General features: G+C 43.9%; 2 protein-coding genes across 5 annotated transcripts; one reads left to right on the top strand and one right to left on the bottom strand.

The window, feature by feature from the left end:
• The first annotated feature begins 45 nt into the window (after positions 1-45).
• LOC109864970 (pre-mRNA-processing factor 39-like) lies at positions 46-13099 on the top strand. Of its 3 annotated transcripts, XR_004204188.1 has the most exons (15): positions 46-149; positions 4439-4689; positions 4850-4975; positions 5140-5258; positions 5488-5655; positions 6287-6449; positions 6653-6757; positions 8091-8372; positions 8458-8584; positions 8709-8980; positions 9418-9602; positions 11355-11429; positions 11574-11751; positions 11942-12022; positions 12116-13097. XR_004204188.1 is itself a non-coding variant. In XM_020453066.2 (14 exons), the coding sequence occupies exons 1-14, from the start codon at positions 59-61 to the stop codon at positions 12188-12190; spliced, it is 2217 nt and encodes a 738-aa protein (XP_020308655.2). In that variant the 5' UTR covers positions 46-58; the 3' UTR covers positions 12191-13099. The 3 variants fall into 3 exon arrangements, 2 of the variants coding, with proteins under 2 accessions (XP_020308655.2, XP_031653280.1); XM_020453066.2 differs by lacking the exon at positions 11942-12022 and having other exon boundaries at positions 12116-13099; XM_031797420.1 differs by lacking the exons at positions 11355-11429; positions 11574-11751; positions 11942-12022; positions 12116-13097 and adding an exon at positions 9990-11327.
• On the bottom strand, positions 13031-16736 carry LOC109864971 (UBX domain-containing protein 1). 2 transcript variants are annotated; one of them, XM_020453069.2, is made up of 10 exons: positions 16610-16736; positions 15930-15992; positions 15795-15848; positions 15512-15651; positions 15268-15352; positions 14835-15026; positions 14411-14462; positions 14179-14298; positions 13850-14033; positions 13031-13611 (listed from the first exon to the last, which is right to left on the bottom strand). In XM_020453069.2, exons 2-10 carry the CDS (start codon positions 15986-15988, stop codon positions 13571-13573), a joined length of 927 nt encoding a protein of 308 aa, XP_020308658.1. In that variant the 5' UTR covers positions 15989-15992; positions 16610-16736; the 3' UTR covers positions 13031-13570. The 2 variants fall into 2 exon arrangements, with proteins under 2 accessions (XP_020308658.1, XP_020308659.1); XM_020453070.2 differs by having other exon boundaries at positions 15930-15988; positions 16610-16682.
• Positions 16737-21737: the final 5001 nt, after the last annotated feature.

The raw sequence follows: 21737 nt of genomic DNA, 5'->3' as shown, positions 1-21737 counted from the left end.
CGTGAATCAACGCTCAGCAAAATTTTTATTCGGTTATCTTGCAGACAGTACTTGTCGCATGGAAGTGACGTATTTTTTTTTTGTCATGGCGGCAGAAGGCTCGGATTCAGAAGACCTGAACACCAACGGGCTAATGGAGGCTCCTTCAGGTTGTAAAAACATGAAATAATCTAAATATATTCACGAAGTTATTCAATGGTTACGCGGGGTTCATATGTATAGTCGTTTGTATCTTTACTGTCAGCTAACAGTCGCCTGTGAAAAGATGGCTGGCTAGCTAACGTTAACTAGCTGACATGGCTAATATGAGCTTACGTTGCGCCAACTGGAGAAACCGAAAGTTTCCTCCCCCTAGCAAGTACCAGAGTTAATGCACTAGCACAGGGTTGGGCAACTTTGATGGGGGGTGGGGGTCCACAATAAATCTGAACTCATTATGGGGGGCCTCAGTGGCTCGCGGGTCTGCATACACACATCCATACCTACACATGTAGTCAGAGCCGGTCCTAGCCTTTTGGGGGCCCTAAGCTACATTTTGTTACCCCCACCTTGTGAGCAAAATATTTAAACTTTTTCCATCAGACAGTGGATAGAGGGGGAGAAAAGGACGTTTTTATATACATTTCCTGCAATTCTACCAGGGCTGGCCCCTGCTAAAAAAAATATTGTTCCAGCGAAAGTAATCAATCTTTTAAGATCAATTGATTAGTACATTTTGGAACATATTTTTCCATGTTTTAAATAACAACCTTATGTGTTGAGCTTGTCTGATGCTTTAAGCTTTTGATGAAATAAGACACCAATGCCTTGAGGGAAACAGAGATGTAGGTAACCTTAAGCTGACCCAACTCTTTCTTTCTGTTCCTGCTGGCTTTCGCCGATTCTGCCATTACTCTCCTGAAGTTTCTGGTAATAGGCTACGCAAGGAGTCTGCAACCATTTCTCATGTGGAATGGCAATTTCTTACTCTTTCTACCGATCTGCATGCCAGTTATGGTTTTCATATGCACATTTTCATTGAACTGTTAAATTTAATTTATAATAACGTCTTCATATTTCTAAATCATTTCATTCTATCCAAATGAAAATAACCTAAAAGGTAACTTCTATTTCCATTCCCAACTATGTAAAATAGCCTACATAAAGCCAACAAATAAAAACAGTACATCCTGCAGGTAGAAAATATCCTGATTTAAAAATACATATCCTATAAATCATATTGGCCTGTCTGCAACAAACTTTAAACATTGCATCACCTTGGGTCTGGCCTGTAGCTTGCACTAGCGAACCTGTAACATTGTATAAAATATTCTGGGCCCTCAGTTTCCCACCAGTGAGCTCAAGACGGACACAGTTGTAGGCTCACCGTAGCTGACGACCAGCACCTCAACTGTTTTACTGCTTGAGCTCCTGTTCCTCTTCTAGAATATTAGCTCAAAAGTTTTGTGGAGATCCTGCAACTACATATAAACAATACCAGCACCCAAAATGAGTACCTGAACCTATTTCAGTCCATGACAAGCACTGATAAGTAATCAGGTAGACCTATTTTATGACGTTTCCACTGGATCAGAGCATTACCTTTTTTTCCCCTTACACGCTGAGTGGTTATCGAAAGGGAGAGGGCTGGAAAGATTTTTTCAAATACATTGAGGAAGTAGTGTAATGCTCAATGGATGTAAAAACAGTCTTCGTTTGCTTACTATTTGATGTGAAAACATTACTTTAAAGTAGCCACCCTTTGCCTTTGATGACAGCTTTGCACACACTGTCCATTCTCAACTGGCTTCATGAGGTAGTCACTGGAATGCTTTTCCACAGTCTTGAAGGGGTTCCCACTTATGCTGAGCACTTGTTGGCTGCTTTACCTTCGCTCTGTGGTCCAACTAATCCCAAACCATCTCAATTGGGTTGAGGTTGGGTGATTGTGGAGGCCAGGTCATCTGATGCAGCACTCCATCACTCTCCTTCTTGGTCAAATAGCCCTTACACAGCCTGGAGGTGTGTTGGGTCATTGTCCTGTTGAAAAACAAATGATAGTGCCACTATGCGCAAACCAGTTGGGATGACGTATCGCTGCAGAATGCTGTGGTAGCCATGCTGGTGAAGTGTGCCTTGAATTCTAAATAAATCACAGACAGTGTCACCAGCAAAGCACCATCACACCTCTTCCTCCATGAGTCTCACAAAGACACAGCGGGTAGGAACCCCAAATCTAAAATTTTCATCGGTCTAATATCTCATCAGACAAAAGGACAGATTTCCCCCAGTCTTATGCCCATTGCTCGTGTTTCTTGGTCCAAGCAAGTCTCTTCTTATTGGTGTCCTTTAATAGAAGTTTCTTTGCAGCAATTCAACCATGAAGGCCTGATTGACGTAGTCTCCTCTGAGCAGCTGCTGTTGAGATGTGTCTGTTACTTGAACTCTGTGAAGCATTTTTTGGGCTGTTATCTGAGGTGCAGTTAATTGTTGATTTCTCAGGGTGGTAACTCTAATGAACTTATCCTCTGCAGCAGAGGTAACTCTGGGTCTTCCTTTCCTGTGACGGTCCTCATGAGAGACAGTTTCATCATAGCGCTTGATGGTTTTTGAGACTGCACTTGAAGAAACTTTCAAAGTTCTTGAAATTTTCCGCATTGACTGACCTTCGTGTTAATAAGTAATGATGGACTGTCGTTTCTCTTTCCGTATTCCAGCTGTTCTTGCCATAACATGGACTTGGTCTTTTACCAAATAGGGCTCTCTTCTGTATACCACCTCTACCTTGTCGCAACACAACTGATTAGCTCAAATGCATTAAGAAGGAAAGAAATTCCACAAATTAACTTTTAACAAGGCACACCTGTTAATTGAAATGCATTCCAGGTGACTACCCCATGAAGCTGGTTGAGAGGATGCCAAGAGTGTATAAAGCTGTCAGCAACGGAAAGGGTGGCTACTTTGAAGAATCTAAAATATATTTTGATTTGTTTAACACTTTTTTGTTTACTACATGATTCCATATGTGTTATTTCATAGTTTTGATGTCTTCATTATTATTCTACAATGTAGGAAATGTATACTGTATATTTGCTACTGCTCGACTAAAAATATTTTGGTCGACCAACAGCCTATCGACCAGTCGACTATTTGGGGTCAGCTCTAAATTCTATACATTTTGCCATGGGGTGGTGAGAAAATGTTTGCAGTTTTTAATATGATATCTGAGTGCAAGTGACTAACCAAATTCAATTGGGCCCCAGGTCGATAATTCGACCATGATTACTACTTGCCTAAACATCAGCCCGTTACCATGGTTATCCCATGAATATCAGTCTGAAATAAGTCGCTGTAAAAAAAGACGCAATAGTCTCTACAAGACAGAATGTTGAATAAAATGATATTTCCACTTACTTTACCGGTTGTACATGCTGTTGATCCTTTTGGCGGTAGGAGGTGGAGATAGGCTGTCCACAGGAAAACTTTGCGGTGCCAGTAGGTTATTACTTGTATTTTTAATCTGTTGACGCATTGCACGTAATGCACAATATGTAAACAAAAGCACGTTTCCTCGCAATAAGCTTGAAGTGTTTGCTGTTCGGTTAGTCTTGGCCATATTATGCAAGTGTTGGTCACATGTGAATTGCATCAGTATTGAAAATATGGACCAGAAATACAAATCATATACAGACCACCCAAGGTGGGGTTGATAATACTACTCTGGATATTTTGTCTAACATTCCTGCCTGCAAAAGGACCAACCACACGGACAACCGGAAGTATCATTGTATTCAGCATTCTGACTTGTAGAGGTCGTGAGAGAGAACTTTTCTGATTCAAATGCAAATTTTTGCCCGACATAGAATTCTATGCAATTCATCGTTGAGTCTTCAGGCACGTTTACTACAAATTTAGATAGCTTGCCACTAGACTAGCTTGCCACTAGACTAATTTTCCAATCTAAAAAATGTTAGCTGAAATTAGCTAATTGAGTGACTGACATAACAACAAAAACTGCTGATGCACAACCACATTTTGAAATTGTATTCTACGATTTTAACTCTCAACAGTAGGTTGAGACCCCGACTGAGTTCCAGTCAGGTCGCCAGTTACCCATCCCTGCACTAGCTAGTACTTGCCAGGCCGGGTCTTTTATTATGGTATAGTAAGCTGATCTAACCAGTGTAGATGCAGACAGACATTAGTCGCATCATGCCCCCTGCTGCTCCGTCCCCGGCCATTGTTATGAGTGTAGTGATTTGTGTGTAGTACCTAGAAATACTCATGAATGATTGGCTAAAAACACCATCAGTGATTGGAATTCCCCTTATAATCTACATTTAATCTGTAAATTACATTTGATTAGGACTATGCGTCATTGAGCAGGCCAGCCATTTCTTTGTGTTATAGATAAAACAAATTCTTCCATGTGTAACTTTCTAAATTTCTCATTTAATAGCTCTGGAAGCCATGGAGGCTGTCCAACTTCCAACAGAGAAGGAAGAGGCATCAGAGGAGAATGATGGAGGAGGAGCCTCTGAGGCTCCAGAAGCAGCAGCTGCGACATCATACAACATGCCTCTGGCAGAGAATGAGGAGGAAGAAGACGGAGAGTTCCCTGCGGACTTTGACCGACTCTGGAAGCTGGCCCATGACAATCCACAGGACTTCTCTAGCTGGACTGACCTTCTGCAGTACTGTGAGCAAGAGGTGAAAAGAGCTGAGGAGACAGACAAGACTCCTATTGCCATTTTGTCATACGCCTAAAGCTCTTCTGCATTAATAATGCATAGCTAACTATACCACTGTTGTTCAGATGTGCACTGTGGAAGTGGAATTTGCAGCTAACCAGATTTCTAATTGTCCCCAGAGTCACATGACAGCGTCACGTCGGGCGCTGGTAGCCTTTCTGGCACGGTACCCACTGTGCTACGGATACTGGAAGAAGTTTGCCGACCTGGAGCGACGTGCTGGCTACACCAACAAAGCTCAGGAGGTATGAGGATGAGGTGGAGTGTGTTTGGCACATGGATGTGTGTCTTGTTATGTGGTCTGCTGACTGACATTTTTTATTGACAAAAAGGCACATTCTTCTCTCTCACAGTATGTAATGGCTTTAGTTCCATAACATTCATGTGTAATGTTGTTTTGTTGTTCCAGGTGTGTGTTCAGGGTCTGAAGGCCATTCCCCTGAGTGTAGATCTGTGGATCCACTACATTAACCTGCTACTGGGCACGCTCAACATGAACCTGCCAGAGTCCTCTCAGCGCATTCGCAGGTACACACTCCTATACTCTTAAACACACAGTACCACACTTATATACATTCAACACTAGCCAGCCTTTACTTTCAATATTAGCCTGAACACTCCAAATGTTTTAATTCAGTATTTATTCTCATTCACAGAATGAATGTTCAAATAAAGATACGGAGCCCTAACTCTTTTTTAATAGATGTCAGATAGATGGATGTCAGCCTGATACCTGTCTCTTGTCACTTCTCCCCAGTGCGTTTGAGGAGGCGGTGACGGCAGCAGGACTGGACTTCCACTCTGACCGTCTGTGGGAGCTGTACATCGAGTGGGAGAAGGAGCAGGGAGACATGAAGGCTGCCACTGGAGTCTACGACAGAGTTCTCAGAGTCCCCACTCAGCTGTACAGCAGCCACTATGAGAAGTGAGACTATACACATTCACAAACAGTACACTCTCTCTACTAAGAAAAACAGTAGAGCTTCAAATCAGTCAAAACTCTAAACTATAGGGCCTCCCGAGTGGCGCAGCGGTCAAAGGTGCTAGAGGTGTCACTATGGACCCTGGTTTGTTTCCGGACAGTATCACAACCGGCCGTAACCGGGATTATCATAGGGCGGTGCACAATTGGCCCAGCGTCGGAAGGGTTTGGCCGAGGGGGCTTTACTTGGCTCATCTCGCTCTAGAAACTCGTTGTGGCGGGCCGGGCGCCTGCAGGCTGACCTCGGTCGTCAGGTGAACAGTGTTTCCTCCGACACATTGATGCGGCTGGCTTCCGGGTTAAGCGGGCGGGTGTTAAGAAGCATGGTTTGGTGGGTCATGTTTCGGGAAGGACGCATGACTCAGCCTTCGCCTCCCGAGCCCATTGGGGAGTTGCAGCGATGAGACAAGATCGAAAAAGGGGGTAAAAAATATATCTAAAGTATAAAATCGTAACCTTTTATTAAATGATCGATTTTAATAATTATCAAACTCACTTCCCATTATGGACCTCATATTTGCTGACCTGGTGAATCTGATCCACTTTCTCCGTCCCTCCTATCTCTCTCTTACAGATTCAAGACTCATCTTAATGCCCATGCGCCCAAGGACGTCCTCTCAGCAGTGGAGTATGAGGGGTTGCTTGAGGAATCTAAACAGAGCCACAAAACTGAGAAGTCTGAGTTGGCTGAGGGGGAAGAGGAGTTACCACCTGGGGAAGAGAAGGAACCTACAGAGGTGGATTACAAATGACAAATCCCTAGTAGTGTTGGATTAAGATTTAACATGACATTTAACATGTGTCAGATGCTGCCAAAATAGCATAAAGGGGAGACATTTCAAGCTATGGAGTAAGGCTATGGTATAGGATCTTAACTTTGATTTTACACTGATTTAAAAGTCTGCCATCATAACTGTCATGTTATGTTTCACCCAATCAGGAAGAACTGATTCCGAAAATGCGAGAGCTCCTATTGGCTCGCAGAGAGAAGGTGTACCAAGACCTGGAGGGAGAGGTCAGGAAGAGGTGGAACTTTGAGGAAGCTGTGAGTTACCCCTGGAACACACACACACATCTCTTCTATGTGTAACTCAGAAGCAATGATTGAAGCATGTTACGCTATATATACAAAAGTATGTGGACACCCATTCAAATGAGTGGATTCGGCTATTTCAGCCACACCTGTTGCTGACAGGTGTATAAAATCGAGCACACAGCCATGTAATCTTCATAGACTAACATTGGCAGTAGAATGGCCTTACGGAAGAGCTCAGTAACTTTCAACATGGTACCGTCATAGGATGCCACCTTTCCAACAAGTCAGTTTGTAAAATGTCTGCCCTGCTAGAGCTGCCCCGGTCAACTGTAAGTGCTGTTATTGTGAATTGGAAACGTCTCGGATGAACAACGGCTCAGCCACAAAGTGGTAGACCACACAAGCTCACAGAACGGGACCACCGAATGCTGAAGCGCGTAGCGCGTGACAATGCTCTGTCCTTGGTTGCAACACTCACTACCAAGTTCCAAGCTGCCTCTGCACAAGAAATGCTTGTCGGGAGCTTCGTCAAATGGGCTTCCATGCCTGAGCAGCTGCACACAAGCCTAAGATCACTATGCGCAATGCCAAGCATTGGCTAGAGTGGTGTAAAGCTTGCCGCTATTGGACTCCGGAGCAAAGGAAACGTGTTCTCTGGAGTGATGAATCACGCTTCAACATCTGGCAGTCCGACGGAGGAATCTGGGTTTGGCGGATTCCAGTAGAACGCTACCTGCCACAATGCATTGTGCCAACTGTAAAGTTTGGTGGAGGAGGAATAATGGTCTGGGGCTGTTTTTTAGGGTTCGGGCTAGGCCCCTTAGTTCCATTGAAGGGAAATCTTAATGCTACAGCATACAATGACATTTTAGATGATGCTGTGCTTCCAACTTTGTGGAAACAGTTTGGGGAAGGCCCTTTCCTGTTTCAGCATGACAATGCCCCTTGCTCAAAGCGAGGTCCATACAGAAAAGGTTTGCCGAGATTAGTGTGGAAGAACTTGACTGGCTTGCACAGAGCCCTGTCCTCAACTCCATTGAACACCTTTGGGATGAATTGGAATGCGAGTCCGGCCTAATCGCCCGACCTCACTAATAATCTTGTGGCTGAATGGAAGCAAGTCCCCGCAGCAATGTTCCAACATCTAGTTTAAAGCCTTCACAGAAGAGTGGAGACTGTTATTGCTGCAAAGGGGGGACCAACTCCATATTAGTAAACATGATTTTGGAATGAGATGTTCGACGAGCAGGTGTCCACACTCTTTTGGTCAAGTAGTGTACTTTGATTGGTTGGAAACATTTACTTATCTTCTCTTCTGTTCCCATTCCTCCCTTCTTTCCAGATCAAGCGTCCATATTTCCACGTGAAGCCTCTGGACCGGACCCAGCTGAGGGCCTGGCACTCCTACCTGGACTGGGAGCTCACCGAGCTGGGGGGGGGTGGTGAAAAGGAGGTGAAGACCGAGACTGAACCAGAGGCCATGGAGGGCCAGGAAGAGGAGCAAAAGGAGGAAAAGGAGGGGTCAAAGAGCAGTGAGATCATTGCCGGGGGAGACCGGAGGGTACGGATCCTGTTTGAGCGCTGTCTGATTGCCTGCGCTCTCTACGAGGAGTTCTGGACCAAGGTAAGGAGGGGCTGCAGGGGTGTGTGTGTCAGTAACATGTTTGTATGTCAGTGTGACTAATGTATACTGTATGCATGTTTTTCAGTATGTTCAGTACCTGGAACCTCAGAGTCTGGACGAGGCGCGGGGAGTGTTTCGGCGAGCCTGTGAGATCCACCTGTCCCACAAACACACCATGCACCTGCAGTGGGCCACCTTCGAGGAGAGGCATGGTGAGAGAGGAAGAGACACGTCACATTGTTCACCTTTTCACTTTCACCTCAAATGTGATACACAGGACACCATTACCCAGTGTTGTAGCCCACTCACGCCCTCCTCCCCTCCATCTCCTCCCAGGTGACCTAACAGAGGCACGGCGAGTGTTGGAGGCTCTGGAAACCTCAGTCCCGGGATTGGCCATGGTCCGGCTGCGCAGGGCAGGGCTAGAGAGACGGGCGGGCCGGCTAGATGAATCAGAAGCTCTGCTCAGGGACGCGGTGGCCCAGGCCAAAGAGACACCTCACCTCCATGCGTTCTACTCTATCAAACTGGCCCGGCTGCTGCTGAAGCTCTGCAAGAACCCCAGCAAGGCCCGGGGAGTCCTGCAGGAGGCGCTGGAGATTAGCCCGGTGAGAGGAGGGGAGATAGATCTAAGAGGGAAAGGGGGATACCTAGTCAGTTGTCCAACTGAATGTATTCCACTGAAATGTGTCTTCCACATTTAACCCAACTCCTCTGAATCAGAGAGGTGCTGGGGGCTGCCATAATCAACATCCACGTCTTCGGTGCCCGGGGAACAGTGGGTTAACAGCCTTGCTCAGGGGTAGAACGACAGATTTTTAACATGTCAGCTCTGGGATTCAATCCAGCAACCTTCCGGTTACTGGCCCAAGGCTCTAAGCATCGACTGAAAAAGGAAGGATCACATTTAAGATGCAATTGGGATTGAATATCAGGGATGGAACATGGAAAATAGTCCAGATCTAAACCTCATAGAAAATGTAACCTGTCAGCATCATTTATCATTGTTTGTTGTTCCCTCTTAAATGTCCCCTCTGTTTTCCAGGATGACGGTAAGCTGCACCTGAACCTGCTGGAGCTGGAGGTGTCCGGTGACCCCAGAGGGTCGGCCGAGGGGGTGCAGCAGTGTGTGACGCGGGCGCTGGCCGCACCCCTCTCCCCACAGACCAAGATCCTCTTCTCCCAGAGGGGCCTGCAGTACGCTGAGGACTATGGGACCTCTGTGCAAAGGTCAGGGGTCATAGGATTGTTTGTTGTTTTTAGATACAATCAGGAACCTGGAGAAAATAAAACAAGCATTTTATTCTGCCCATATTTGATTTAATGGTATGAAATCAACCAACCAGGAGAAATGACTGTACTGTTGCTGTCTTATGGCCTACAGTATGCCAGCAGTCTGAGGAGCATCACTTTACCATGTTTTAAATGACTGTGCTGTTGCTGTTCTCTGGCCTGCAGTGTGCCAACAGTCTGAGGAGCATCACTTTACCATGTTTTAAATGACTGTACTGTTGCTGTTCTCTGGCCTACAGTGTGCCTACAGTGTGCCAACAGTCTGAGGAGCATCACTTTACCATGTTTTAAATGACTGTGCTGTTGCTGTTCTCTGGCCTGCAGTGTGCTAACAGTCTGAGGAGCATCACTTTACCATGTTTTAAATGACTGTGCTGTTGCTGTTCTCTGGCCTGCAGTGTGCTAACAGTCTGAGGAGCATCACTTTACCATGTTTTAAATGACTGTGCTGTTGCTGTTCTCTGGCCTGCAGTGTGCCTACAGTCTGAGGAGCATCACTTTACCATGTTTTAAATGACTGTACTGTTGCTGTTCTCTGGCCTACAGTGTGCCTACAGTGTGCCAACAGTCTGAGGAGCATCACTTTACCATGTTTTAAATGACTGTGCTGTTGCTGTTCTCTGGCCTGCAGTGTGCTAACAGTCTGAGGAGCATCACTTTACCATGTTTTAAATGACTGTGCTGTTGCTGTTCTCTGGCCTGCAGTGTGCCAACAGTCTGAGGAGCATCACTTTACCATGTTTTAAATGACTGTACTGTTGCTGTTCTCTGGCCTACAGTGTGCCAACAGTCTGAGGAGCATCACTTTACCATGTTTTAAATGACTGTGCTGTTGCTGTTCTCTGGCCTGCAGTGTGCTAACAGTCTGAGGAGCATCACTTTACCATGTTTTAAATGACTGTGCTGTTGCTGTTCTCTGGCCTGCAGTGTGCCTACAGTCTGAGGAGCATCACTTTACCATGTTTTAAATGACTGTACTGTTGCTGTTCTCTGGCCTACAGTGTGCCAACAGTCTGAGGAGCATCACTTTATCATGTTTTAAATGACTGTACTGTTGCTGTTCTCTGGCCTACAGTGTGCCTACAGTGTGCCAACAGTCTGAGGAGCATCACTTTACCATGTTTTAAATGACTGTGCTGTTGCTGTTCTCTGGCCTGCAGTGTGCTAACAGTCTGAGGAGCATCACTTTACCATGTTTTAAATGACTGTGCTGTTGCTGTTCTCTGGCCTACAGTGTGCCAACAGTCTGAGGAGCATCACTTTACCATGTTTTAAATGACTGTACTGTTGCTGTTCTCTGGCCTACAGTGTGCCTACAGTGTGCCAACAGTCTGAGGAGCATCACTTTACCATGTTTTAAATGACTGTGCTGTTGCTGTTCTCTGGCCTGCAGTGTGCTAACAGTCTGAGGAGCATCACTTTACCATGTTTTAAATGACTGTGCTGTTGCTGTTCTCTGGCCTGCAGTGTGCCAACAGTCTGAGGAGCATCACTTTACCATGTTTTAAATGACTGTGCTGTTGCTGTTCTCTGGCCTGCAGTGTGCTAACAGTCTGAGGAGCATCACTTTACCATGTTTTAAATGACTGTACTGTTGCTGTTCTCTGGCCTGCAGTGTGCTAACAGTCTGAGGAGCAGCACTTTACCATGTTTTAAATGACTGTGCTGTTGCTGTTCTCTGGCCTGCAGTGTGCTAACAGTCTATGAGGAGCATCAGAAGCTACTGAAAGAGCTCGGCAACAAGAAGAGAGTGGCTGAGAACGGGTGAGATTATAACGTATCTATCAATATCATGCAAGGGTTTATACCTGTAAAATTGTGTGATGTTGTGACACATTTTTTTGTTGTTGATCTGAAGCTGTTCATGGATTGGTTATTGACGCAGTTGTTATATTGATTGATCTGCAGAGACAGTGAGGACCCAGAGAAGATGAGTAAAGGAGAAGATGGCTCTGCTGTTCCCGCTCCACCACAGGCCCCTCCCACAATGCCCCATGTCCCCATGACGACACCACCTCCACCCATGATGGGTGGGGACATGAGTGCGGTTCATGCAGGCTATGGAGGATATGGAAGCTGGCATCAGGTATGACAGGGATTGTTACGCTGTACAAACTGATACGAGCCAAATATCGTCTACATACGGTCTTAAACGATCAGTGCTTCTTTTGAAATTGAGCCAGATAGAGGAGAGACACTGAAGCTCTCAAATTCAAATCTGAACATCAAAGCCAGTTCCACTGCTTTTTTTTATTTTATTCTTCCCCTCTAATCAGGGACTGATTTAGACCTGGGACACCAGGTGGGTGCAATTATCAGGTAGAACAGAAAACCAGAAGTAGTCCGAACCTCGTAGGGTAAGATCTGAATACCCCTGCACTAAAATGTTGTTTAGAGAGCGGGTGTTCCTTCACTTGCCCTTTTTTTAAAGTGTTCTTCTCCTCTTTCAGCAACCACAGTATGGGGGATACGGAGGCTACCAGCAAGCCTGGAACTACAATCAGGGTTACTACCCTCCTAGCTAAGGGTGAAGAGAACTCCTGTGACACACCAACTGACAGCAGGGGTTACCAGAGATGATTCAGCATTGACGACCCAGTGTTCACGTGTTTAAACTCCATGGATGCACCCCAAATGGCACATTATGCCCTATATAGTGCACTACCTTTGACAAGGGCCCATAGAGCTCTGGTCAAAAGTAGTGAACTTTGTAGGGAATAGGGTGCAAACTCATATCTTTTATCAGGAACAGGGGTGGGACCTGTGACGTCTACTACTCGTTTGGTCTTTGAAAATGTGCTCTTGTACATTGTTTTAATGATAAACTATTTTTGTATTCTCTTCTACATGCAGCCCCTTTCATTTTAAGCAAAACGTCTCTCCATACCTCCTGTATTATTGTCATTCCAGAAGTATAGGCTAGTAATTTTTTCTAATGTACATAATGGTGTTTTATAGTTGTGAAGTTAAAGCTCTTTTCATTAACAAGCAGGTTAAGATCAATCTATTGTGTCCTTCATTCAAGTTTCTGCCCATTCGAGTCCTCCAGTGTCGTCGTCCTCCAGACAGAAGATAGGGAAGCCATGTTGTATGCAGGTGTACCAGTGCCTCTGGACTCAGAGGTTAAGTAAAGAATAATAACTGAATAGGTACGCTGTGCTGTACCTAGTGGACATGTCTAAAACCAACAGCATCAGTCATGTTTGGTCAAACTTCAGAGTAGAAAACTTAAATGTTTGGCAAAATCCACCACACAACTTTAGCCTTTTTTAATCACTCAGTTTTTTAAATACCATTCCATTTCTGTTGTTTTAGTGCATCCAATCCATTGTACTCAAAAAAGGCATGCACAAATACACTGCAAATGTATGACAATGTAACTTTTAATCTTCACTTTTACATTGTTCAATAAAACATTTGAGTGAAGCACAATGCATTTTTGGGACTCTTGATATGACACACGTGATTTCTTAAGAGTGTATCTTTCTTAACTGTCATGCACATATAAGGAACTCTCACCAGTCAGTGAGATACAAAGCTGACTTAGGTCATCAAGTTTTGCAGCTTTCTCGTAAAAGTACATTATGTGAAGTTTTAAAGTATGTTCAGTCCACCATGTAACTCCAAGTGGTTATGCAATACCACCACTGTCAAATTGTTTAACTTATAAAAACTACAACTTCAATACAGTGGAAAGTCGCAGTGTCTCAACACCAGCCATGTCTTACACTTTAGGCCCCATGAGAATCAATAGTCATCCATCTTGTGTTGCTATTTAAGATTAAAGCTCAATGTTTGTTGAAGGAGAATCAATCCATAGTTGACATCCTGGTCATTGTCCTGTTGTGATAAATGATGTGTGGAATTGAAGTTGGCTCATAAAGCATGTTTTTACTTCAGGGTCCTTATTTCTTGGCAACGACCAGCACAGCTGAAGGCACCAAACCTGAACAATGACACAAAACAGTTAAGACTGTACGACACAAACTACAACACACCTAAATATCAGATTAGATTCCTCTAAAACTGATCTGACAACACAGGATAGATGAAAGTAGTACGTCTTTGGCTGGCTTTGACGTCTCGTCCTTTCAGATTAGTGCAGATGAAGGAGAGGAAGCCCCTTTAGACTATTGCGATTCTCCCTGTTCAAGCCCAGTAAGACGGGAATCCTGTCTGCTCACCCAGCTCCTGCAGGGGTTTCTCCATGTCCAGTTCTGTGTAGACGCGGCGGGGGTACGGGGACAGCAGCGTGAAGTCCTGGCCTTCGGGGGCGTTGCCGTTCATCTGGACGTAGACGCGCACAGCAGCTAGCGGCTCCTGTGCCTTGAACACGGAGGTCAGCGCCGAGCCGTCCAGCATACGCACCTGAGGACAGGAGGATAAATAAATAAACTACATTGACTGTTGAGACAAACTCATCAAAAATATCTGTTGTGTCAAAATGCGTTGTACATCAGTTGTGAGTATGAACAGAATGTGAACTAGGCTGTAGACATCCATGACCCCTTACCTGGATTCTGCACTCGTTATAGTCCTTCTTGGCGGGAGGCGGGCCCTGACTGGGCGGAGAGGAGGGAGGGCCCTCTGCTGAAGGGGAGGTTAGAGCTGTACTGGAAGAACCGCCTCCAAACTGGAGAGGAGTAGAAGGGGTTAGTGAGTTCAACTCTTTCTATGAAAGACATGGAGACATTATTTAGCAACTGTTCAGCATACGAGTCAGATGCTGTAGGTGTAGTCAGTACCTTAAGTGCTCTCTCCTCTCTGTCGCGTGCTATCTTGTCTCGCACCCGCTGCCTGAGAAAGAGAGGGTATTCATTGGACAAGGAGAAGAGTTGTAGAATGGGAATAGACTTTATTTGCACTAAGACATTTACAAAAACTAACTATTGGCTGTGTATGAAAACCTTACTAGCTATTAATGTTTCCTCAATTCCTCTCAAAGCTCATTGAAGGAGGTTGTTCAAGGATCCTCTCCTCCAATGTTCTTTGAGACAACAGCCATTGGCCAATTTCGAGAGCATCAAATCCATCCGTGATGCATTGTGGGTAAATTGTGACTGCCTAGCTGATCTACAAATAATAATACTTATATGTAAGGTATTTTGTAAATCAGTTAATCGGCAGTCGCCTGCAATGTCAAACGAGCCTATTGACTTCATGGCTTACTTGGCCATTTTGTCATCGTTCTTCTCTCTCTGGCGCAGGTCGACCATTTTTTTCATCTCATCTTCCTGCAGTTTCTGTTTGACCTGCAGCAGCTCCTGGCCCTGCCTCCTCCTCTGCTTCTCTCTGTCTACTTCCTCTGCTCGTTCCCTCTCTCTCCGCTCCTCCTGCTTCACCCGCATCAGCTCCTCTAGCCTGGTACACACAGAAACACACACATGGAAGTAGACAAAGAAATAGACACACACACAAAGAAACAGACACAAACACAGGCACCGGCTTCATTGTATGCTGTCTCATTGCATTTTCTACTGAAAGCTTTTGCTGACACTTGATAATCTCTTTGAGTAACATTATTGACCAAACCTGACATTTCCCCACTGACAGAATAAAACAAGTGTGTAAACAGAACCTCAGTAGAGGTGAATTATCTGACCTCTTTATCTGCTCACGTTTCTCCTCCTCTGTCATTGGTCGTTTGGTATCCCCATCATGGATCATCTGGTCACTACCGTCTGTAGCTAAAAGGTAGAGTTGACATAGAAGAGGTAGGGGACAAGAAAACAATGTAAACCAACAACCATGTTAACCAGTAATGGAAAGTACAAGCCATAGTTATGAGGTTATAACAATATGAGTAATAACAATACAATATGCTGCCATGACCATTGACCACTTACCAGGGTCTGTTCCTTCTGCTGCGGTTTGGGCTGCTGGGCTGGGCTGTTGTGGGTCACTTCCTCCAGTTCCACCAAGCACATTCCCCACAGGAGGTACATAGGGCTCGTCAATGTCTGGGTCACCCTCATGTTCCATTAGCCTGTGGAAGGAAGCCATAATGGAAGAAAGAAATGACAAATCAGTTATTCCATGTGAATTACTCAACTGACCATCTGTAAAATTCAGCTGTGGATTTAGAAGCCTCTGAGGCCAGCTCACCAAAGCCTCTGCCAGCTGACTTACCAGTCCATGGCCCGCTCTATGCCCTGGTTTCCTGTGTGTGCCACAGCCTTTTCCCTGAAAGCAGTAGACAGACAGGACCAGAGTTGATATTTAGTGTGTCGAAAATTAGCCACATTAATTAAGTTAGCTACTTACGCTCTGTTTCTGTCAAAGCCCATTTCCAGCAGGCTGTCCAACGTCGTTTGTTCTGCCATCTTGCTGAGAGAACATGGAAGTTAAGAAGACAAGTTTCACTTTGGAGTCAGATACTGTAGGCAAGGAGGTGAGCATGTAAAGTAGCCCTAAACAGGTATTAACTATACTAGTGTAAATGATTTAGAATCAGGTTGAACCAATTACATGTTACCCGAATAACTCGTGAGCTAGTTACATGGGTTGTTATTACATAGTTCCATAATGTGCTAGCTGTGTAGTTATTTGACTGGATTGAACTGGCTATGAAGATAACAAAGCAGCATCCCTTAGGTAACGTCCCGCAGGAAACATTTTAGTATCTACACAGACCACCACATGAATATCATTCATAAACCAAAGAAGAATTTCCTAGTAACTTTGCCGTATTATCTATGTTTACATATGGACTAGCTATTGTTAGCCAACTAACGTTAGCTTGATGGACGAATGAGATGGCTCATTTCAGTTAGCCTCTCCTGCTAGCTGTAACAAGAAAAACTGTTTGCAAAGTAAATTGATGATGCTCTGTACAATAGAGGGTGACTATTGCATTATACTTGCGAAAATGATAGAGATCAACAATTTCATAAACGTTATTTTACTAAATAGCATTATATGTTTGAGAAACATTAGCAACTCACATTCGGAATCAGTCAACAAACACCGCTTCCAATCTTGTCACATGCGAGCATGTATGGAGGCCCAATAGGATACAAAATGACCGCATTTTCCAAACATTCTCATTCACAGAAAATTGCTGCCATCTAGTGGACCTTACACTAGCAGTATCCGTATAACAGTTTGCATTATAGTTGTCCCCAGTCGTGTGTATAAACCCTGGATGACTGACAGGGGGTGCTGTAATGATGCCACCACGCAGCCATCTTGAACGCCCTCTCCTGTACTCCCTGTTCACCCACGACTGCGTGGCCACGCACGCCTCCAACTCAATCATCAAGTTTGCGGACTACACAACAGTGGTAGGCTTGATTACCAACAACGACGAGACGGCCTACAGGGAGGAGGTGAGGGCCCTCGGAGTGTGGTGTCAGGAAAATAACCTCACACTCAACGTCAACAAAACTAAGGAGATGATTGTGGACTTCAGGAAACAGCAGAGGGAACACCCCCCCATCCACATCGATGGAACAGTAGTGGAGAGGGTAGCAAGTTTTAAGTTCCTCGGCATACACATCACAGACAAACTGAATTGGTCCACTCACACAGACAGCATCGTGAAGAAGGCGCAGCAGCATCTCTTCAACCTCAGGAGGCTGAAGAAATTCGGCTTGTCACCAAAAGCACACACAAACTTCTACAGATGCACAATCGAGAGCATCCTGGCGGGCTGTATCACCGCCTGGTATGGCAACTGCACCGCCCTCAACCGTAAGGCTCTCCAGAGGGTAGTGAGGTCTGCACAACGCATCACCGGGGGCAAACTACCTGCCATCCAGGACACCTACAACACCCGATGCTACAGGAAGGCCATAAAGATCATCAAGGACATCAACCACCCCGAGCCACTGCCTGTTCACCCCGCTGTCATCCAGAAGGCGAGGTCAGTACAGGTGCATCAAAGCTGGGACCGAGAGACTGAAAAACAGCTTCTATCTCAAGGCCATCAGACTGTTAAACAGCCACCACTAACATTGAGTGGCTACTGCCAACACACTGTCAATGCCACTGACTCTACTCCAGCCACTTTAATCATGGGAATTGATGGGAAATGATGTAAATATATCACTAGCCACTTTAAACAATGCTACCTTATATAATGTTACTTACCCTACATTATTCATCTCATATGCATACGTAGATACTGTACTCTATATCATCGACTGCATCCTTATGTAATACATGTATCACTAGCCACTTTAACTATGCCACTTGGTTTACATACTCATCTCATATGTATATACTGTACTCGATATCATCTACTGTATCTTGCCTATGCTGCTCTGTACCATCACTCATTCATATATCCATATGTACATATTCTTTATCCCCTTACACTGTGTATAAGACAGCAGTTTTTTTTTGGAATTGTTAGTTAGATTACTTGTTCGTTATTACTGCATTGTCGGAACTAGAAGCACAAGCATTTCGCTACACTCGCATTAACATCTGCTAACCATGTGTATGTGACAAATACATTTGATTTGATTTGATAAATGCATTTATTCATTCGTTTTTGACATGTTTATTATATTACAGAAAACCTTAATGCATACTTTTAAATTACATGATGTGAGCCAAACATACAAATAAAAAATATATTAAAACATTTTCCTTTAAGTATTTTATTTTAGTACTAATGTTACTTTCCCCACTACAACAAAACATACTTAAATACATGTAATTTTGTTCTAGAAACATTGAATTGAAGTACTGTAGAATTCCATTCATTCCTATGGAGGACTGATCCTACTGGAGTTCCAATATGACCAACCGGTGGCTTCAAAGACTCTCAATGGCCAATACATTGCAACAGCAGTCCCGGGTTTGTATACATTATTGCTCGTCCCCGAAGATACAATCTGTGAGGGGACTGTGGGTCTGTCTCTGTCCGTTAGGATGTTCTTTCCTACGTTATTCACACTTGATATATCAGACAGCACTGGCCCGATTTGGACTCAATTTAGGTGAATGATGCATTTACAAAATTGTTACTGATTGGGCAGATGGTGGCGCAATAAAAAGATACGCCCCTCAGCCCGTTTGACCTAAAGTCCTGAAATTCGTATATACTGTAGGTCCCTCAGGTATATAAAGAACGGTCCCTCCCCCCACATGAAACAAATTTGCCTCTGGGACAGGTCTTTCATTATGGATTTTCTGGCATTTTGAATTTTGTGAAAAAACGATTAAAACGCTAACACAGACAGAAGTGGAAACCTATAAATATCTTTGATGATAGTCTTCTGGCACCTAATGACCGATCTGCACCAAACTTGATATGTGATATCTATGGTCAAAGGTCTCTCAAAGCAATATTCTTCAGACTAGAACCTAAAACAACATGGCTGGTATTGGCCAATAAACGTTCATGCCGGCGTGGTCTGGCACATAAATGCATGTGAATCACATAAATGCATATTCATATTATAACAACATTTGGCACACATGTGGCAAACACTGTCAACACTCAACACATGCAAAAACATTAATATCGACCTATAACGGGCACATTATAACGTGGCGCTATAACGGGCACATGTTTATATCTCTTGATCTGTTGACTCAAAGTGATAAAATTTGGCACACATGCTCAGGGAGATGAGTCTAGCTAACCCACTCAATATCTCAGACACCACTGGGACGATTTTGACGAAACTTGGGTGAATGAAGGTTCTTGCCATAGAGATCCATCGGTCATTTACAAAATGACATTGATTGGCTCAAGGGGGACGCTGCATCCTTTGTGGGGGACAACATGTTTACTGTTGCCTTGTTTTATTATGGGTAAGCTCCACTTCTGTTTGCAGTTTGTTTTGTATCTATAGGTCTATCTGATTCCCAAGCATGTGTTTACTATTACAATTTGGGTTTAGTGTGTGTCTGAGTGTGTATATTTTTGTTTAACTATCCTTGTCGGTCCCCATGAGGAAAAATGCTATTTTAGGCTTAGGGGTTAGGTTTAGCATTAGGGTTACAATAAGGGTTAGGATTATAATTATGGTAAGGTTTAGGGTTAGGAGTTAGGGTTAGGTATACTTTCAGGGTTAGGGGTTTGGGGTTAAGGTTAGACTTAGGGTTAAGGTTAGGGTTATGGTTAAGTTAAGGGTTAAGGTTAGGGCTAGGGTTCGATTTAGGGTTGGGGTGAGGAAAAATAGGGATTTGGATGGGAACAAATTCTTTGGTCCCCACAAGGATAGCAGTAAAAAACTGTGTGTTTGTGTGTGTGTGCTGGTATGTGTGTACGTGTGTATTGTGTGTACGTCAGCGGAGTCTGCTGAGGGGAAGATGGCTCATAATAATGGCTGGAACGGAGCAAATTAAATGGCATCAAATACATGGAAACCATGTACATGGAAACCATAGAAACCATGTACATGGAAACCATAGAAACCATGTACATGGAAACCATGTATTTGATGTGTTTTGATACCATTCCACTTCAGCCATTATCACAATCCCGTCCTCCCAAATGAAGGTGCCACCAACCTGCTGTGGTGTACGTGTGTGTTGGCTTTGTGTGCTTGCGAATGTCTTACTGCATGGCTATAGATGTTCAAACAGGATGCAAAGTTTATGGGCAGGGTCTGTTACATATTTACTGTATGTATAATGATTCATTTCTCTCTCGTTCTCACGGTCTTAAGCAGCCCTCGCTCACTTCCTTAACTAGTACTTTACTGAACTTTAGTTCCTGAGGGTAAGTAGGTTCAGTTTGTTTTTAAATTGTTATGTTTAAATCTCAACCTGTCTAGATTATGAGATCCCATTGGATGAGAAGAAGACATTTAATAAATTGTAATAGATAATTCCATCCATAGTCAGTTTTATTTAGGACGCTGGTAGCCTTTCATCTTGCGGTTTCCTCTTCTTGTAACTGGCAGGCACAAAGAAAGTCAGCTGACAAGTGATTCAATGATTATCTGTAGTGATGTGTGAATTCCCTGATCAGAGAAAGAAACTCAAATGAATTTAAAAACATAGAAAGAGAGCAACATGTAAGACTGAAAGGTGAACAAAGTTGAAGGAGGAAATAAGGGGCCAAAGTCACTCTCTCCTGAACTGTTTTATTGTTTTGTTTTGCAAAGCTGGAAGGGTGGAAGGTAAAGATCAGTGAGTCAAAGTCTATAGAGATTCTGGGAAGGACAGCGAGAAAGAGAAGGCCTAGGATTCTGGAACTAAAGGGTTAACAAATAATAACTGTTTTATAAGTTCAATACTGTTTGAAATCCTCTGAATTCAACAAATGTAATTGAATTCATGAATCCATATAAAAGTATTTAATTGATTGAAGTTGAATAACTGACCCCCCTTTACAGAAGAACCAGACATCCTCCTGTATGTGCTGAATGGGACCAACCCTTTGAGAACATTGCGCTGGTGGGCACAATCACCATGATTTTATTGCTACAGTTGAGTTATACACAATCTGTATTGTAAATTAGCAATAAGGTAGATCAAAGGAAATAATAAAATAAAGTAGGTGTCATTCTTAATGGTGTCTTAGCTCCATTATCGCATGCTTTTTATGCAGTGTCATCACATGTTCAGATTTATGGCACAGTGTTGTAATTCTCTTTGATCAACAGGGGGCAGTCTAATCTCACGCTATATGACAAGACAATTTGAGACTTGTGATAAGAGTACGTAAATGGTTTACTATCGAATCATGTGGCTTTACGGCTGTGTGATAAAGTGCGCTATAACTCCAGTGTCTGGTGTCCGCTGGCTGTAACAGCATCTCCATATGGAATAGCTCAGGGTTCCAGTGGAGCTGCTGTTATGGGCGGAGAGACACCTCTGGTCATCATCCTGGGTGCACTGTGTAGACCTAAATCTACTGTATGTGACGTTGTATGTGCGCTTGTATGTACTGTACTTGAGTAGGCCTTTTAATACGAATGTATTTATATTGTATTTCTTTTCAGTGTTTCTTTTCACAATAAAGATACTGGCATTTACTGTAATTGTCTCTCTTGTTTAGTGTGTCTGGTCTTTACCACAGCCTACCACATATTTGGGCCAGCAATGAAGACACACACACATGTTTATTTGGCTATCAGACAGGGCATTATAGAGCTGAGTCCAACT

This window comes from Oncorhynchus kisutch, linkage group LG19 (genome assembly GCF_002021735.2).
Source record: "Oncorhynchus kisutch isolate 150728-3 linkage group LG19, Okis_V2, whole genome shotgun sequence".
NCBI classification, from domain to species: domain Eukaryota; kingdom Metazoa; phylum Chordata; class Actinopteri; order Salmoniformes; family Salmonidae; genus Oncorhynchus; species Oncorhynchus kisutch.
This window is presented reverse-complemented; position numbering and strand designations above follow the sequence as displayed.

What these genes read in the sequence shown, in the direction of transcription:
- LOC109864970 (XM_020453066.2), top strand. Translation starts at nt 59, where the DNA reads ATGGAAGTGACGTATTTTTTTTTTGTCATGGCGGCAGAAGGCTCGGAT. An exon ending in TGCAGTACTGTGAGCAAGAG is followed by an intron (nt 4,690 to 4,849) that starts GTGAAAAGAGCT and finishes AATTGTCCCCAG; the next exon opens with AGTCACATGACAGCGTCACG. An exon ending in TCCTCTCAGCGCATTCGCAG is followed by an intron (nt 5,259 to 5,487) that starts GTACACACTCCT and finishes ACTTCTCCCCAG; the next exon opens with TGCGTTTGAGGAGGCGGTGA.
- LOC109864971 (XM_020453069.2), bottom strand. Translation starts at nt 15,988, where the DNA reads ATGGCAGAACAAACGACGTTGGACAGCCTGCTGGAAATGGGCTTTGAC. An exon ending in AACGATGACAAAATGGCCAA is followed by an intron (nt 14,463 to 14,834) that starts GTAAGCCATGAA and finishes TCTCTTTCTCAG; the next exon opens with GCAGCGGGTGCGAGACAAGA. An exon ending in GAGAGGAGAGAGCACTTAAG is followed by an intron (nt 14,299 to 14,410) that starts GTACTGACTACA and finishes ACTCCTCTCCAG; the next exon opens with TTTGGAGGCGGTTCTTCCAG.